The sequence below is a fragment of the Artemia franciscana genome, chromosome 19 (assembly GCF_032884065.1).
Source record: "Artemia franciscana chromosome 19, ASM3288406v1, whole genome shotgun sequence".
Taxonomy (NCBI): Eukaryota; Metazoa; Arthropoda; class Branchiopoda; order Anostraca; family Artemiidae; genus Artemia; species Artemia franciscana.
The window spans coordinates 20,830,549-20,850,612 of record NC_088881.1 but is presented as its reverse complement, the minus strand read 5'-3'; the positions used below and the strand labels follow the sequence as shown (position 1 = coordinate 20,850,612).

The following is a 20,064-nucleotide window of genomic DNA, read 5'->3' as shown; positions in this document are numbered from 1 at the left end:
TATATATATATATATATATATATATATATATATATATATATATATATAAATATATTAAAGTTAATAGCAAAATCAAGTAACGCGAGAACACGACTTTCCGGGAAAAAATGTAATAGCACAGGTAAAGCCAATGTTTTGTTAGAAATAGATTTCTAACATGAGAATATTAGAATTTTCAAAACATACCAAATTTCCATAATCATTTAGAGTTGTATTAGTGCATAACACAAAACTCAGTGCTGGCTCGGAGAATGTAAGGCTCTTTTAAGACTAATTTTATGCATTGGTGCTATTCTGTTTTGCATTGCAGCATTAGTTGTAGATTAACAGATTTGATGCGCAAGGTCAAGGTTTGTCTTTAGTTTGATTTCGCTAGAATTTTCATATACCGAGTGATTATTGTTATTTTCCTGCCGTAATTCCATGTGCAATAGTGTTTAAGTTCAATTGTGTGTCATATCGCCGAAAATTTGTCTGTTTCTGCAAATAAAAAGATGACAAAATTATAGTCTACTCTATTCCAGTAGCATGAATTACCCAATTACCACTAAAAATAGATTTCAACTGTTATTTAGAAACAGTGCTTCCATGTCTCTTTTTCAAAAATTGGGTTAATGTCGTTTGAAATTGGAAGATTTGCCGTTGACTTTTAAATTAGAATGGAGTAGTTGTGGGCATCAAGTCATGACTAATCGTAGCAAAAGCCAAGACAGATAGTCCAATTGAGTGAGAAGAAAACCTAGCATTAATACCCCCCTTATTGCCGACGGTACAATCTCCCACTTATGCTACACCTCTCAAGTCACTCCACAATGCCGAACTAGAGTCGATCATATTCGGTTCTTTCAGAGGCTTCACTGTTAATCACGCTTGGATTTGCAAATATATTGGAGAATCATCCAGTATATTTGATAGTGGTAAATATATTGAAAAGTTGTCCAACATATTTGACTGTTGGGAAGTATATTGGATAGAACTTTGGGAGAGTCTCAAATATATTGGAAAGTTGGACTTGTCACTAGATTGCCTGGAATGAGAGGTAAACAAGGGACGCTTACCTATGGTCTTAGGCAGGTTGAACCAAGAATTTGGAATTGAAACATGAGACCATTAATTTCGCCTAGAATCAGCGGCAAACAAGCATCTAAAGTCAAAATATGGGCCAATCTACAATGAGCGTCAGGCAAGGCAATTGATTCAATTTATAAACTTAAACATTTGGTAGACTAATAAAAAAGTTAATTCAATGATAGGTGAAGACCAAATTGACTGAGATTGCAAAGGGGGATAAGAGTTTTAGATAAGAGGGGGGTTTCAAATTCCAACCAATCTCCTTGTTTCTTTCCGTGTCCATAGTATGACAAAAATCTATCAAAGCCATAAAAATCTATCAAAGCTTTCGGGTTGATTTTTGTCGAGTGTCGGTTGGTTTGTGGGTGGGTTTCCTGTCTAGTGGTGAGTCATGGAATTATTATTAATTTTCTTATATAATTTTTTCTTTTGTCAAATAGGTGTGTTATATTGTTATACCGGGTTTTTATCAATCGACCTTTTGTATTCTGGCTTGACCCTTGTTCTATTCTGTGTGTTGTACAGAAGTTTAAATTCAATTAATTAATGCATTAAGTAGGAGGAGTTTCAAAACCCAATTTGTTTGTTGACAAAATAAATTGGTTCTGAGATTTTACGGAAAAATGTTCCCGTTTCATGGCTGTGAAGTGAGTCTCAGATTCTTAATTGCTTACAAAAATGCTGCACATTGGGGCAAAAGAATAGCCCCAATAATTATAAACCAGGGGACTTTTTCTTTACTAGCGCTGAGGACGACTTAGTCATTTTCAAAATATTTGCTTTGCTTTTTTTTCATTGGCCGAAAATCACCACTTGCATGGTTTCCAAATTAATTTTGTATTTAATTATTTTTAAGGTGTACAACACACAGAACTTCTTTAGTTATAAAACTTTTTTTTCCCAGAGTAGTTGAAAAAAGAACATCAGAACAGGTCAATATGGGAAATCGTGATTTTTTCAAAAAATTGGAATCAGGTAAATTTCTGAAACTCTAAGAACAATTTCACAATTTCATTCAACTTTTCGTAAAAATGAAACACTTTCTTGCTATTTGTGATTACTTGCTATTACTGAAAAAACAGTTTCTGTGAGTGACCCAAACGCCTTTCGAATTGATCTTAATTCGCTCCTAACCCTAACAGAGATTCAGTCATATTTCATAAGCTTTACAATTTGTCTGCACGATAGGTTGACTTTATGCAGATAGTCTACGGTGGAAAATATGATAGAGTTTCAGCTTTAAACTTTAGGTTTTAAAGTGATCATCATAAGACCTATGAAAAAACTAAAAAACAATTCTGTTTTTTTTAGGAGGTGCTAACATTAAGATTGCTTTACCTGAATTGGAAAATGATAGTGGCTTTTAAATTCCAATCTCTTCACAGATTTACTTCCAATACCAGTTTTAGGATATCCTAACAATTCATCCACAAGCCGGAATTTTCTACAATAAATAATCAAATATATAAAAACAAATATAACATAATCAAACAAAACTATTTCACAAATCACTCAAATTGCTGAGGAAAGGGAGAACAGTGACCATAAATACAAACAACCAAGAAGGTTTTTTTCGGTGGTGGCGGGTGTAAGATGTTGTAATAGATTGCTGTTGTTTTTTTTTTTGCGGGGGGAGTGTAAGATGATGTAAGAGCTTTGTCCAGGCAAGCAATGGCTGGATTTAGAGAATCTGGAAACTATACGCAGTACTGCCATCTAAATTTTGCAATCATTAAACAGATAGCATTAGTGACGGTTCTATGCCTGGGCAGGGAGGGGGAGATACCCCCTCCCCAGTTTTTCTTACCTCTGAAATTAAAATCTTTTGATTCTATATTTTACACTCTTATTAAGGTAATTAATGGACTAAAAATTGCAGCAATTATAATGCTTGTATAGCTTAAGCCACACTTTATAAGGCCAAAAACTGTTATTGGATGAAGTTTTAGAATATGTATAACAAAAAAATATAAAACTTTCAATTTACATACCAGATAAAAGAAATAAGAAAAAATATAACCAAAATGAACCACGGATCCTAATTTCCTGCATATCTGCCGACAAAAATAATATTTAGATATAATAAATACAAATTGTAATCTACGCACAAACCTTCCCTAGATAAGATGGTATGTATCTAAAAAAGGGGAAGGAGTCAACCAATTCTATCTGAAGTTTTCTTGGCAGGAAATATCTACCAAATAAATCTACTGCAGTAAGATTTTTGGTCTGTCCCCCCCCCACACAAAAAATATTACACTCCTTTTTTAGCTCACATATTTTTATTTTTTTTACATTCTCGTATTTCAGTTAACAAGACCTTTTATGTCTTTTTCAACGGCCGTCAGAAATTTCTTGTAAATTAGGGAATCAGCTTTTCCAATTCAGGCGTGATGATTCTGAAAATTACCGATTCCTGTAATGGCTTCTCAGCCAATTGGTAGTTCAGACCTATTAAGTACCCTCTAAACCTTTTCCTGGGTCATTTGAAATTTTTAGAAATTAGGAAATCCGAACTTCCAATTCCAGTAAGATGATTCTGAAAATTCTCAATTCCTGTAATTTTTTCACTAACCATTCGTATTTCAAATCCTTTTGAGACCTTTTCCTTGGTCATCTGAAATTTTTGGCAAATTAGGGAATCAGCTTTTCCAATTCAAGCGTAATAATTCTGAATATTCCAAATTTCTGTAATGGCTTCACAGCCAATTGGTAGTTCAGACCTTATAAAACCCTTTGAAACCTTTTCCTCGGTTATTTGAAATTTATAGAAAATCAGGGAATCAGGTCTTCCAATTCAAGTAAGATCCTTCTGAAAATTCTCAGTTTCTTTAATGGCTTCACTAACCATTCGTATTTCAAATCCTTTTAAGACCTTTTTCTTGGTCATCTGAAATTTTGGGCAAATTGGGGAATCAGCTTTTCCAATTCAAGTAAGATGATTCTGAAAATTTCCAATTTTTGTCATGGCTTCAATAACCATTCGTATTTCAAATCATTTGAAGACCTTTTCCTTGGTCATCTTAAATTATTGGCAAATTGGGGAATCAACTTTTCCAGTTCAAGTGAGATGATTCTGAAAATTCCCAATTCGTGTAATGGCTTCACTTAACATTTGTATTTCAAATCATTTGAAGACCTTTTCCTTGATCATCTGAAATTTTTGGCAAATTGGGGAATCAGCTTTTCCAATTCAAGTGAGATGATTCTGAAATTTCCATATTCCTGTAATGGCTTCACTAAACATTTGAATTTCAAATCATTTTAAGACCTTTTCCTTGATCATCTTAAATTATTGGCAAATTGGGGAATCAGGTTTTCCAGTTCAAGTGAGATGATTCTGAAAATTCCCAATTTTTTGTCATGGCTTCAGTAACCATTAGTATTTCAAATCATTTGAAGACCTTTTCCTTGGTCATCTTAAATTATTGGCAAATTGGGTAATCAGCTTTTCCAGTTCAAGTGAGATGATTCTGAAAATTCCCAATTCCTGTAATGGCTTCACAAACCATTCGTATTTCAAATCATTTTAAGACCTTTTCCTTGATCATCTTAAATTTTGGGCAAATTGGGGAATCAGCTTTTCCAGTTCAAGTGAGATGATTCTGAAAATTCCCAATTCCTGTAATGGCTTAACAAACCATTCGTATTTCAAATCATTTTAAGACCTTTTCCTTGATCATCTCAAATTTTGGGCAAATTGAGAAATCAACTTTTCCAGTTCAAGTGAGATGATTCTGAAAATTCCCAATTCTTGTAATGGCTTCACAAACCATTCGTATTTCAAATCATTTTAAGACCTTTTCCTTGATCATCTTGAATTTTGGTCAAATTGGGGAATCAGCTTTTCCAGTTCAAGTGAGATGATTCTGAAAATCCCCAATTCCTGTAATGGCTTCACAAACCATTCGTATCTCAATTCATTTTAAGACCTTTTCTTTGGTCATCTTAAATTTTGGGCAAATTGGGGAATCAGCTTTTCCAGTTCAAGTGAGATGATTCTGAAAATTCCCAATTCCTGTAATATCTTCTTAAGCCATTTGTATTTCAAATCCTTTTAAGACCTCTTCCTTTGTCATCTTAAGTTTTTGGCAAATTGAGGAATCAGCTTTTCCAATTCAAGTGAGATGATTCTGAAAATTCTCAATTCCTTTAATTGCTTCACTAACCACTTATATTTAAAATCGTTTTAAGACGTTTTCCTTGGGCATATGAAATTTTTGGCAAATTGGGAAATCAGCTTTTTCAATTCAAGTGAGATGATTCTGAAAATTCCCAATTTTTATAATTGCTTCAATAACCATTCGTATTTCTAATCCTTCTAAGACCTTTTCCTTTTAAGACCTTTTTCTTTTAAGACCTTTTTCTTTTAAAACCTTTTCAAATCCTTTTAAGACCTTTTCCTCGGTCATCTGAATTTCTTTGCAAATTGAGGAATCAGATCTTCCACTTTTGATGTTAAATATTTGTTGAGTCTTAGTAGAGTGCTAGTCAAACTAATTTCATTAAAAGTCAAAACATGCTCTTAGGTGCAACAGCCTTTAAATTACCTCATATCAGGAAAAATTCATTTTCTAGAGGGAGCACTTGCAACTGCCCCATCCCCCCTCCGATGTCTCGAAACAGAACACACAAATTATATTTACAAAGGCTTGGAAAAAGCTCTTTGGTTCGAAATGTAACAACAGTCATTCCTTAACTGAAAACTTTAACTGAGTTTCCGAGTTAGAAACTGGAAACTGAAACTAAGTTTCTCGGTTAGAATGTAAAAGTTTTTCTGACTCAAAATTTTAACTGAGTTTCTGATTTAGAAACAAGAAGTTTTTCTGAGTTAGAATTAGCAGTACGTTTCCGACATAGAAACTAGAAACTAAAGCTTAAGTCCGAGTTAGAGACTAAAAGTTTTCCTGAATTTGAACTCAAAATGAGTTTCTGAGTTAGAAACTAGAAACTAAAACTGAGTTTCCGGGCTAGAGACTGAGTTAAAAAAAAAAACGCTTCTAACTTATAACTCAGATATGAAGCTTGTTGGGAAATTACTAAAAGTATTTTAGCGTAAAGAGCGAGGTATTTAGGAGGAGATGAGCCCCACATATGCGTAATAATTTCTGTTCGTTTTAAGTTTTAATGCTGCTCCTTACTTTCAGTTGAAAAAACTTTTCCATATTTATTTTTTCATTATTTTTGTTTGTTTTAAATAGTGCTAGAATATCCTTCGCCCCCTTCATGGAAATTATTTTCTCCCATGACAAATTCCTCCATGGAAAGATCTTCCCACGTAACCTCTTCTTAAATAAGAATAAAAGATTTGATTTGGCTATAAAAACGTACTCAATTTGAGTAAGAAAATTATATTACATGAAAAGATGTAAAAAAAAACAATGGTTTTCTTTCATAAGAACAAATTTAGTTTCCTTGGCCCACTTATTGTAAGAATATCTATCACCTCTTTTGCATTGCAAGGTACATTTCCGTGAATGTTCCAACTTGCAATGCCATTTAGTCGAGTACCTGTCATTCAATTCCTTAGGTATATTTTCACTCTTCTCTACGTGAAAAAGGTCCTTTCAGCCTTGCTGGTAGAAACTGCCAATGTAGCAAAAATCATCATTTCCACATTCGGGTAAAAGCTACTGTCAACCGCATTTAGGGCGTCTATTGTATTTTTTGGGAAACTTTTACTCTTTGGGCTAGGCTAGGAATTTACCCATCAGAAACCCATACAGTCTTCAGTATGTCAAGTTTCTCTTAAGGTTCTAAAGATAGAAAAATTAAGGTTCCCTATTATACCCGAGTGGCTTGGAATATACTGGAGATGAATTAAAATACCTCTTGAAGCGAGATTGAGCTGACGCAAGAATATTTTAATAACATATCAATACTTCCATGATTAAAATGACGTTAAGCTCCCGTGAACAAGCTTTGAATGTAGCATAAGTGCAGTACCCTCATTTAATCTGCGATCAAAACAGAGTTGAAATATCTCAAGTCCAAATTATAGTCACTTTGAACTAAGTGGCTTGAGACCTCTTTCTTAAATGCTCCAATTTGGCCTGCAAGACGCTATAATAAACTCCAAACTTCCAAAATTTGGTTGGAAAAAAAAAATGTAAACTAGATAGAATACGTCTTGTTATAAAGGTATTTCTAAATCCATAAACTCAGAAAAGGATTTTGTCCAATATACAAGTATTTCATAAACTTATAATATTAACCTGGCAGAATCTTGATTAAAAGTCTTATTTTTCGAGAATTTTTTTTTGTATATACTACCCCAATATGTTTAAAGAGGATACAAATTATGATTTGTAGGTAACTTAGCAACTTCTGACTGTAGTTGTTCTAGCTCCGATTTCAGTTGGGCCACCCGTAGGACTAGAGACGGCAGAGGAGATTGGCTCTTTTTTAAATTATATCGTTGCAAATAAAAACTCTATAGTTCTGTTCAAGCTATAATTAGAAATTAATATTTGACTGATTGATACACAAAAATTAGTTTTTAACTACCGGCACAAACTAGCAGCAAAAATCTGTATTTAGTATTTTCTTTATTTTCCAGAAAAGAAGATTTGGCTTTCCTTATGAGATTTGACTGTTTGTCGTTTTTTTGAAAATGAGTAACGCATTTTTTTAATGGAAGTGATATAAAACAGTGTTGTGATGAAGGTCGTACTGGCCAATCAGGGCAAATGTTAATCAGGAAAAATCAGTAATAGAAACGGAAATTAATACTAGTCTTTTCTCTCAAACTTCTCAAGTTCAAACTTGGAAGGAAATCACGAAAAAGATATTTCCTTATTTGTAAAGAACATGCTTCTCTCTTTAGAACCTTAAGAGAAACTTGACCTACTGAAGACCGTATGGGTTTCTGATGAAAACTTTAAATTCCCTTTCCGAAAAATTGGTAGCCGAAATGGCAAGTTCTCATTTGCTTGGCTAAAGAAATTACAACGGGATTGCATATTCTTCAATTGAAGAGTAAAATTGAAAAGTTTGCTTTTTTCCCTAGATGAAGTAAGTGCCTCAATACCCAATGCTGGTCATTTGCTAAGAAATGGGTTTTCTGTATGGAAAATGGTATTGGAGCAGTTTGAACACCTTAGAAAATTGTTTATTATGGAGATTCCAGGTTAAGAACAAATTATTTCATGAAGATAATGAACAATAGAAAATGCTCAATTGATAAAGATATTGAGACATCTAGAAATACTTAAGCATCAGAAAATAGAGCAAGGCTTAAGACAATGATAGAAGCTATAATTTTAAGTTAATCAATGTCACTTTCTAGTCAGCCATGTAAAAACAGGATGGGAACTTAGGCACATTAGCGTCCAGATTAGAGTTGGAACAAGCTCAACCACTGTGTAGCCTAGCCCAGAGGGTAAAAGTTTCCCAAAAAATACAATAGACCCCCTAAATGCAGTTGACAGTAGCTTTTACCCGAATGTGGAATTGATGATTTTTGCTACATTGGTAGTTTCTACCAGCAAGGCTGAAATAAGCTTTTCCACGTTGAGAAGAGTGAAAATATACCTAAGGAATTGAATGACAGATGTTCAACTAAATGGCATTGCAAGTTGGAACAGCCACGGAAATGTATCTTACAATTCAAAAGAGGTTATAGATATTCCTGCAATAAGTGGGCCAAGGAAACTAAATTTGTTTTTATCAAAGAAAACCTTTTTTTACATCTTTTCTTGTAATATAATTGTTTTACTCAAATTGAATACGTTTTTATAACTAAATCAAATTTTTTATTCTTTTTTGAGGGGAGGCGTTACATGGGAGGATCTTTCCATGGAGGAATTTGTCATGGGAGAAGATATTTTTCCATGAAGGAGGCGCAGAATATTCTAGCACTATTTAAAACAAACAAAAAAATGAAAAAATAAATATGGAAAAGTTTTTTCAACTGAAAGTAAGGAGCAGCATTAAAACTTAAAAACGAACAGAAATTATTACGCATATGTGGGGCTCATCTCCTCCTAAATACCTCGCTCTTTACGCTAAAATATTTTTAGTAATTTCCCAACAAGCTTCATATCTGAGTTCTAAGTTAGAAACGTTTTTTTTTTTAACTCAGTCTCTGACCCAGAAACTCAGTTTTAGTTTTTAGTTTCTAACTCAGAAACTCATTTTGATTTCAAACTAAAGAAAACCTTTAGTCTCTAACTCGGATCTAAGTTTTGGTTTCTAGTTTCTATGTCGGAAACTTACTGCAAATTCTAACTCAGAAAAACTTCTTGTGTCTAACTCAGAAACTCAGTTAAAGTTTTGAGTCAGAAAAACTTTTACTTTCTAACTGAGAAACTTAGTTTCAGTTTCCAGTTTCCAACTCGAAAACTCAGTTAAAGTTCTCAGTTAAGGAATGACTGTTGTAAAATTTTGAAGCAAAGAGCTTATTCCAAGCCTTTGTAAATATAATTTTCGTATTGTGATTTGAAGTAGCGGAGGGGGGAGGGGGTGTTTCCAAGTGCTCCCTCTAGAAAAGGAAATTCCTCAATTTGCAATGAAATTCAGATGATCAAGGAAAAGGTCTTAAAAGGATTAGAAATACGAATGGTTATTGAAGCCATTATAAAACTTGGGAATTTTCAGAATTGGAAAAGCTGATTTCCCTTGATTTTGGAAAAGCTCACTTGAATTGGAAAAGCTGATTTCCAAATTTACAAAAAATTTCATATGCCCAAGGAAACGGTCTTCAAATGATTTGAAATACGAATGTTTAGTGAAGCCGTTACTGGAATTTGGAATTTTCAGAATCGTCTCACTCGAATCGAAGAAGCTGATTCCCCAATTTGTCCAAAATTTAAGATGACCAAGGAAAATGGTCTTAAAAGGATTTCAAATACGAATGATTAGTGAAGCCATTACAGAAATTGAAAATTTTCGGAATGATCTCACTGGAATTGGAAGACCTGATTCTCTTTTTTTTTTTTTTTTAATTTCAAATAACCAAGCAAAAGGTTTTAAAGGGACTTAAAAGGTCTAAACTACCAATTGGCTGAGAAGCCATTACAGGAATTGGGAATTTTCAGAATTATCACGCTTGGATTGGAAAAGCTGATTCCCCAATTTACCAAAAATTTCAGATGACCAAGGAAAAGGTCTCAAAAGGATCTAAAATACGGATGATTTGTGAAGTCATTACAGGAATTGAGAATTTTCAGAATCATTTCACTGGAATTGAAGACCTGATTCCCTAATTTTTTAAAATTTCAAATGACCTAGGAAAAGACTTTAAGGGTACTTAAAAGGTCTGAACTACGAATGGACTGTGAAGCCATTACAGGAATTTCAGAAAAAAATTTCAGAAGACCATGGAAAAGGGCATAAAAGGTCTTGTTAACTGAAACACGAGAATGTAAAAAAAATATGTAAGCTAAATAAGGAGTGTAAGATGTTCTGAGTGTGGGGGGGGGGACCAAAATCTCACTGCAGTAGATTTATTTGGCAAGTTTTCCCTCCCAAGAAAACTTCAGACAGAATTGTTTGAATCCCCTCCCCCCTCTTAGATACATACCATCTTATCTAAGGAAGGCTTGTGCGTAGAGTACAATTTGTATTTATTGTATCTAAATATTATTTGTGTCGGCAGCTATGCAGGAAATTGGGGTCCGTGGTTCATTTTGATATTTTTACTTATTTTCTTTTATCTGCTATGTAAATTGAAAATTTTATTATTTTTTAATTAATTTGAAGTAATTTTCCTATGTTTGTGTCCATATTTATATATTTTCTTGTTATACATATTCTAGAAATACATCCAATTACAGTTTTCGGCCTCATAAAGTTTGGCGCAAGCCTTACAAAAATTATAATTGCAGCAATTTTTAGTCTATTAAGTATCTTAATAAGAGTGTAAAATATAGAATCAAAAGATTTTAATTTCAGAGGTTAGAAAACTGGGGAGGGGGTAGACCCCTCCCCCTCCCTGCCCAGACTTAGAACCGTCGCTAATGCTCTCTGTTTAATGACCGCAAAATATAGATGGCAGGATCAATTTTGTACTGCGTATAGTTTCCAGATTCTCTTTATCCAGCCATTGCTTGCCTGGGCAAAGCTCTTACAACATCTTACACCATCACCCCTAAAAACAACAACAACAATCTATTACAACATTTTACGCCCACCTTCCCCGAAAAAATCTTCTTGGTTGTTTGTATTTATGGTCACTTTTCTCCCTTTCCTCAGCAATTTGAGTGATTCGCGGAATAATTTTGTTTGATCATTTTATATTTGGTTTATATATTTGATTATTTATTTTAGAAAATTCCAGCTTACGGATGAAGTGTTAGAATATCCTAAAACTGATATTGGAAGTAAATCTGTGTAGAGATTGGAATCAGAAAGCCACTATCATTTTCCAATTAAGGTAAAGCAATCCTAAAAACCTCAAAAAAACTGAGAATTTTTTTAAGTTTTTTTTAAGTCTTAAGATGATCACTTTAAAACCTAAAATTTGAAGCTGAACTCTTTCATATTTTTCACCATGGACTATGCGCATAAAGTCAACATATCGTGCAGACAAATTGTAAAGCTTATGAAATATGGCTGAATCTCTGTTAGGTTTAGGAGCGAATTAAGATCAATTCGAAAGCCGTTTGGGTCACTCACAGCAACTGTTTTTTCAGTAATAGCAAATAATCACAAATAGTAAGAAAGTGTTTCATTTTTACGAAAAGTTGAATTTACCTGAAATTTACCTGATTCCATTTTTTTTTTTTTTTAATCACGATTTCCCATAGTAACCTGTTCTGGTGTTCCATTTTCAACCACTCTGGGAAAAAAAAGTTTTATTCCTAAAAAAAGTTCTGAGTGTTGTACACCGTAAAAATAAATAAATAAAAAATTAATTTGGAAACCATACAAGAAGTGATTTTCAGTCAGTGAAAAAAAAAAAGCAAAGCAAATATTTTGAAAATGACTAAGTCGCCCTCAGCGCTAATAAAGATAAAATCCCCTGGTATACGAATTATTGGGGCTATTTTTTTTGCCGCAATGCGAAGCATTTTTGTAAGCAATTAAGAGTCTGAAACTCACTTCACAGCCAAGAAACGGGAACATTTTTTGGTAAAATCTCAGAACCAATCGATTATGTCAACAAACAAATTGGGTTTTGAAACTCATCCTACTTACTACTTTAATTAATTGAATTTAAACTTCTGTACAACACACAGAATAGAACAAGGGTCAAGCTGGAATACAAAAGGTCGATTGACAAAAACCCGGTATAACAATATAACACACCTATTTGACAAAAGAACAAATTATATAAGAAAATTAATAATAATTCCATGACTCACCACTAGACAGGAACCCACCCACAAACCAACCGACACTCGAAAAAAATCAACCCACCCCCCCCCCCAAAAAAAAAAAAAAACAGTGCGCAAGCAAGGGTAACCGATGGCCGGTAACTTATGTAAAAAAAAAAAAGAAAAAGAAAACTATACTAACCACAATGACATCAAACAAATAACTATTTACATTAAGATTTAATTTATCATTGGTTCTTGAATTTATTTATAAGGATAGAATGAAGTTGCTTTTTTAAATTTGGAGAGATTTACTGTAATCAATATATGGTAGATAAAGATGCCATGAACCAATGATCGAAATATATGTCGAGAACCGCGATCTCTCAGTGGTTAATTTAAGGTGCTGTATTTTCTATTTATGACAGGTTTCATAAGTATGGTCAGGTTGCTCAGGGAAAAAGTTGCTGGAACGAAAATACAAAAGCTGTTCTGAGTGGTCATATTTTACCTTAAATAAAAAAGAATTAAAAATGAATAATTCTGAAACAGGCAAAATATTAGTTAATAAATATAGAGTTTTAGTTTTAACTGGAATGGAAGAAGGCGACGGTAGATATCTTTGCAAAATTCGAAGAGCCCGGTTTTGAAGCGTCTGTATTGGTTTCTGCCAAATAAATCAGGGGACAATACGAAAGATGGGAATGTACCAAGACAAAAGAAATGAGGCGTAGAATCTCACACGGGAAAAAATAGTGAAGCCTCCTCATTATACCAACTCCTTGGGAAACTTTAACGCGTGATTTATTACAATGTTCTTTATACGATAGATTTTCATCAATAATTATACCCAGATACCGGAGTGAAGTTATCCTTTGAAATAGAATATCTGAAGCCTAATAACTTATAGTTGAGATTCCTTTTGTTTCACCTTGTATTTTCAGTCAGCAAAAGATCTAGGAAAGATATTAAGAGGGTTGAAAAGGAGAAAAGAAATTTACCGAAGTTGTGATCTATCTAGTTTGTTTTTTAACCCCAAAAATTGTATTACGGCAATTTTTAGAACAAAAAAAAAAATACTTTGCCACATAAGCAAGTGTCAAATATTATAGAAGGATTCAAGCTTATGGTAAACAGGCAACCCTTTTTTCAGTCTTTGTTATGGTAGTACTAGGCAGGTTAATCCATTTTTAGTGATGAAAAATGCTAGTGGAATAAAGTAGACTAAAATTTTTTCATCTTTTTATTTGCAGAAATAGATAAATTTTGGCGATATGACACACATTTACAGCTTTACACACTTTACAGCACGCACTACACTAAAACAGCTATAAATGATAATAGAAATTTGATTAAAAAAAATAACAGCACAAAAAAACGTCAAATATGCGTTTAAGAAAAATGCTAGTGGAATAAAGTAGACTAAAATTTTGTCATCTTTTTATTTGTAGAAACAGATAAATTTTGGTGACATGACACACACTTAAACATAAACACTATTACACACGGAATTATGGCAGGAAAGTAACAATAATCACTGGGTAAATGAAAATTCTGGCGAGATCAAACTTTCACCTTATGGATCAATCGTGTTGATCTACAAATATTGCTGCAATGCAAAACACAGGCTATAATAGCACCACTGCATAAAATTGGTCTTTGAAGAACCTTACATTCTCCGAGCCAGCACTGACTTTTGGGTTATACACTAATACAGCTCTAAATGATAATGGAAATTTGATATATTTTGAAAACTTTAATATACTCATGTTAGAAATCTATTTCTAGCAAAATATTGGCTTTACCTGTGCTATTACATTTTTTCCCGGAAAGTCGTGTTCTCGCGATACTTGTTTTTGCTATTAAGCTTAACATATAATTTCTCATCTCGTGAAAATAACAGTTTTATGTTCTTTCCGGTTCTTAGGGTTTTGCGTATTCTTTTTCTTTGTCTTTTTTATAACTCAAATAATCACTCCTAGTATCACAACAAAATAACAGCACAAAAAATGTCAACAAAATGATTCTTGCTTTCTTATAAGACTCATATAACCGTTACCTTATATACGTGGTATATATCTCTAGAGATGGGATCTAATCAAGAAAGCAGGGATCTAGATTTTAATTTTGCAAGATGCATGGAATTCACTGCAATCGCTTGAATTCCATAACAACCGAATAAAAATGATGAAAATCTAAATATATGCTTGAAACATTATTTACTTCTGGATATTATTTACTTCTTAATCATGAAATTTCTCACAAAATACAAAATATTGTGTCTAACACCCAGAAGGTAAAAACCAGTGGCGTCAATTAACAAAAATATAAAGGGGGGGGGGAGGATTAATAACTTACAAAATCTAACGAGAAGGGGCAAATTTGCCTTTAAAAAATTAAATAAAACTATCAAAAAGAACATTTTCGGCCAAAAACCTCAATGAAGATATTTTTTAAAATACAGCAAGGGAACTAAAATCTATGGGGGAACAAACTTTCCTCTTTCCCTTTTAATTGACACCACTGATGACAGTTTAATTGTAATACTTGTCTCGATTATTAGAACACAATCTTTTGACTCACAGCTTCGATCCATTCGCCACTTTACATAATATTTCTTCGATTTTGGACTTTGCAAAAGCTTTTTGCTGGCTCGGGAGACGTTTGAAACACGAAGCTATTGATTGGAAAAAAATAAAATCCTTGTCTTTGTTTGAGACATTAACCATCGACGGCAGCGGTGATTCCGTATTGGGGGACCTATCCATTGAGGGCTCAAGAGCCGGCAGATCCATTCTTTCATCGCCAGATGTTGATGGCTGTTCAGATTCTGGGGTATCGTCAGTACTTTGGTATGGAATGGATATAAACGGTACATCGTTTTTTATTCCGCTAACGTGCAACCAGAACGGGCAACGTGCAGGCCTGAAATAGGTAAAATACTGATCCTTATTGCTGTCCTAAGGTTTGATCTTAGTTAGAGATAGATTACAGCGCAAACAAGGATGGCCATTTACGAATCTTATGCAGTCAAAATGTGGAATCTGAAATTTCTTGCGAATTTGTTAAATTTTAGGCTTGAGAAGCACCTTTCAAAGAATTTACTCAATATCTGTCCCCTAAATGGCGTCACTGCTGAAGCACAATGACTATATCCTCAAGGTCCTTTTTCTCCTTTCCTTTATTTTAAAAACGTCTTATTATCACTATTTTCGATCCCTAAAATCCTTTCATACAGACCAATAAAAAAAAAATATAACTACAATAAAATAACTTCTGTTCTTTCAAACAGTTCATCGTAACTAGAGAGTCAAGGAGCAACCCGTTGCATAGTAACCGACACTAAAAAGGAGTTTGGATAACAAGATCTATCGAAAGAATTTCGATAGGGTATATCTGTTTTATAGGGTATATTCTGTTTTTATCTTTAAGGGTATATCTGTATATGCAAAATTCATTAAATTTGTTACCTACCAAACCTTAAGAGCCTAAAATTGGTTGATATTTAAAAAAAGGGATAATCCAACCAGCACCATCAAACTCAGTTCATCAAAATTCAGTTTCATCAAAAAGAAAAAATTTCATGTTATCTTCTAAGAATATAATCATGGATACAGGTTTTTTTTCCAGGTGTGATCTCACAAAGTAAATAGCAGTATAATTATCGGGAGAAGGATCAATCGAAGGGAAATTGAAATTGAAAGTATAGTGCAGTAGCAGACAAGATTGTGCAACAGCAAAGGTTTTTTTTTGTGGCGCAAAAATACAATTTGGTCTCAAGGAGGGTCAAAAACGTAACAAGTGATAATCTTCATACACTTGCTCACAAAATAGTCCAGAGATAGGTTGATGCATCAGAAGCAACGCCAGGAAATTCCCGTTGTTTCTTTTTCTGGCCACTTTGTATAGAACGGAAAGTTTAGAAACGTTGGATAGGCTCATAGATGGGGCCAGAGTGACATATGGATTTCCAATAGAAACTATTGAAGGCAAAATATTCTGAAGGTAAAACAATCTTCTTTTAATTATTATAATATCAAAAGAAAGATCACCATCAAAAAGCTTACCGTATTTGCTATTAATAAATAAAAAATAAATAATAACTACATTAATTGAGCTAGCCTAAACTTATATTACTACTAAATATCAGCTTTGCTTGCGAGTTACTGCTGCATCTTTTCTTTTTTTTTGCAATGAGGGTCTGGGGAAAGTCACAGAAAAAAATAGGACTGCTAGAAAAACATCCATTAAATTTAATAAATTATTGACTCTATTTAGATGGACTCTATATTTAAATTCAAAGAGCACATCTAAACAAGAAGATTAGTATTCAAGTGTCCATGCGGTCTTACACACACAACGCAGTAACAGAGAAAGACACATGTATGCCTAGGATCACAAAGCTTTTGATGTTTTCTATTATTAATCTTTCATTAGTTAAAAACCTAGTTTTTTCAACTGGAAGCAAGAAGTAAGTAAGTGTTTTCCCTCTGTAAGTTTTAACTGAATGTGCTTCCTTCTTTTTTTGATAACCAGGCAAATTTTTCTCAGGCTCGTAAATTTTGACGGGCAACATTAAACTTAATGGGATTCCATAAATTTGGGATCAGTTTAAACAGGTGATGCATTCATTGTTATGAAATTCCTTTTTTTTTTTGTACCACAAATTGTTGAATAGTCAATTGACTTACTTTAGCCTGATGAGATTAAATAAATGAACTGAAAACCAATGAAGAACAAAAAATATTATGTGTTCCATTAAGTATAAATGCAGAATTTAGCTAACGTACAACCTCAATTGTTAATTGTAACTGCAACATCTGATTAAGTCAACAATTTTTAGAAAGAGGTAGAAATACTAAATACAAAAAGATAGTTTAAGCAAGAAATCTTAAAAATTACATTGAAGAAGAACAGGGCGAACAATTACATGATAAAAGAATTCTATTATTATGATTCAATAATTTTGTAGTGGATGTCCACAAAATACAGCCACAAAGAAAAGTTCCTGTTTATTCAGCTAACAATGTTAGAAAATAAACAAATTGTCGAAAAGAAACTGAGCAAATTATTAAAGCTGACAAAATCCTCTTGGAATATTTTTAAAGCGTTATAAAGACAGACAATGAAGTGGTTGAAAAACTAGACCAATTACTTAATTTTCTAATTAACAATGAGGGTTACGGAGAAAAATAGAAATTAAATAGAAATATAGAAAGTAAAACAGAAAGTTACAGAAAATAGAAAGTAAAACAGCAAGGTACTTTTGCTGAACTTAGGTAAGTATACGAAAGTATTAAAAGAAAGGAAGAATATTTGCTGATTTTGTATTTTCGGGAACTTTAGCCTCAAATGTCATTATGCTAAGATGAATTCGTAGCAGTAGGCTACGAGCACTCAATCTTCAAAATCGTTTTTCAACATATCAAAGTTTAAAAATGAAAATATATATCCAAATAACTACTAGTTGCATGTATAGTAAACGCAGTGGTGCATAATACTCTAGGTCAGAAAGACAGATACATCAATTTTCCAGGTATGGTGTAGATGAAAGTTTAATCAAACAAGCTAAAAATCTTAAACTGTAACCTCCTAATTTCACCACAATATTTCTAAGCTACGTTTTCTTTTTCTTTTTTTTTGCTATTAAATAATATTATTTACATTCTTGTCAAAGAGATAATATTTTGTTTAATTACTATCTATTCATAACAGATTGAAGGTGAACACTTTATACACATGGATCGAAAATAGAATTAGAAAAAGGTAAACTGACCTTCCTCTAACTGGCATATCCAACGTTCCAATGGTATGTTTTCCAAAATTATATGTCTTCCATGGCTGATCCTGGAACACAAGATGAATGAATGAATGAACTTTATTACCCGTAAAAGTATAAAAAACACAAAGTACGGAGTACTATAAATAAACAAAAACAAAAACGATAAACAGCGAAGAAATAAAAATTCATACTAGCAAAAGGCAACATGGACTAATTAGCCAGTATCAATATGGAAAAAAGGCTGCAGAGAGTCATAGACGTGAATAAAGTTAATAGTCCTTTTACATAAATCATTACTGGAAGACTGAATCCGAGAAGGCACATCTATTAAACCAAATCGAGCAATTATTTTTTTTTTCGGTGCCATCTAGGAAGCCATCTAAAGTGCCATCTAGGAAGAGTATGGCGATCTTTCTTACGAAACAGATGAGCCATGCCTGATAAAAACAAAAGTACAGGGGCGCAATAAGCGTTATAAATCATGCACAAACCGTTGCGGTTGTAACGGCTTTTGTTTGGGGATATTTTTCCGTAAGCGACGCGTAGGTTTTTTACGGCTTGATTCCCTAGGGATGAACAGGTAGTGGAAAGTGTTGGGCCGAAACACAGACCAAGCCAACTAAATAAAGAAGAGCATGGCAGAACTGCAGTCCCAGCAACGAATGGAGCGACCGCATAAGGGCTATTAAAGCAAATAAACTCGCATTTAGACGCATTAACTGACAGTCCAATCTTAGATAGTTCATTGGTTAAAATAGTAAAATAAAAAGCAATCCACGGCAAGTCCAGGCAACAAGAAGAACGTCGTCTGCATATGCAACAGAAGACAAACCAATATTACCGTATAAAACAGAACTTTTAAGGGGACGCAGGCACGATGCAAGCACTCATTTAAATATACTAGGAGACAACACGGCACCTTGTCGAACTCTCTAATTAATTTTTACCGTATCAGATATTTGGCCATTCCAGGTAACTTGAATTTCAGACTTTGAATACCAAGAAGACAATAAACATAGTACAGAAGGATTAACACCTGAAGCCTGAGAGTGCACAATATTGTCGAATTTGGACAATAGTGATGCCATTAAAAGTTACTTTTAGACATTTGCAGGTATGTTTCAGATAAAAAAGCGTAGTAAAAGTATGGACTGACGAAGTGAACAGTATCATCATTCTAGGGGGTACTTTAGAGCTTCCTGGGGAAAAGGAAAGAGGGAAAGGCTTGGTCAGATATTAGGCCTTAAAAGAAGCAATGTCAATTTACTTACTTTATGTGATAAATTTTGGAAAGCTTGGGTTTATATGAGACCAATTGATCAAGCTTCAAAAAAGTTGTGAAATAAGATGGTTGACCTAAGAATACCCGGTTCCTATAGTTTAATCGCCTTTGTTATACATCCCGCGTAAAAATTGGGATCCAATTCATCAGGAGAAAAAATATTCCATTTCGCCGTTAAGAAAAAATTTTCTGTTGAACCAAAAGTAAAAATTAATTGAAATAAAACAGTCTGTGTCTACTTCCCAGATAATGGGCACATTTACTTGAATTTTTTTTACCGTACTTGTTGGTAGGGCTGCATCAAAGACAATTTCTTAAAACACAATTTTTTTATTTATGTTAGGGCTGTGAGGGAATATGGGAATCAACTTAGAAATCTAAGGGGAGGGTGCCAATACCCTTCTCAATTAGAATTCTTGGATGATTGGGTTTAGCTAGAGGTAGAACACACTTTTATTATAAAAAGGAGATATATTTCTGTACTGTAGCCGATAAACAAAACCTAACATAAATAGAAAAAAAAACCGATACTTTGGTTACAATAGTGTATAATCTTTTGCTATACACTCTACACAGCAACCTGTATATCAGAAAACAAAACGAAAAAGAGGAGTTTTTCTCCTCTTTTGTAGGCCTCATTTTGAGCCTAAAATCAATTCCTCCCTCCTATC

At 33.4% G+C, this 20,064-nt stretch overlaps 1 protein-coding gene across 3 annotated transcripts in view; it reads right to left on the bottom strand.

Annotated features, from left to right (window-relative positions):
* Positions 1-13,543: 13,543 nt before the first annotated feature.
* LOC136039394 (nitric oxide synthase, salivary gland-like) overlaps positions 13,544-20,064 on the bottom strand; it is a 70,325-nt gene continuing 63,804 nt past the window's right edge. For all 3 annotated transcript variants that reach the window (XM_065723091.1, XM_065723089.1, XM_065723090.1), the window contains exons 11-12: positions 18,106-18,176; positions 13,544-15,254 (exon numbers count right to left, since the gene is read on the bottom strand). In XM_065723091.1, the coding sequence (XP_065579163.1) occupies positions 14,909-15,254; positions 18,106-18,176 (417 nt within the window). In that variant the 3' untranslated portion in view covers positions 13,544-14,908. The remainder of the gene's footprint in view (positions 15,255-18,105; positions 18,177-20,064) is intronic.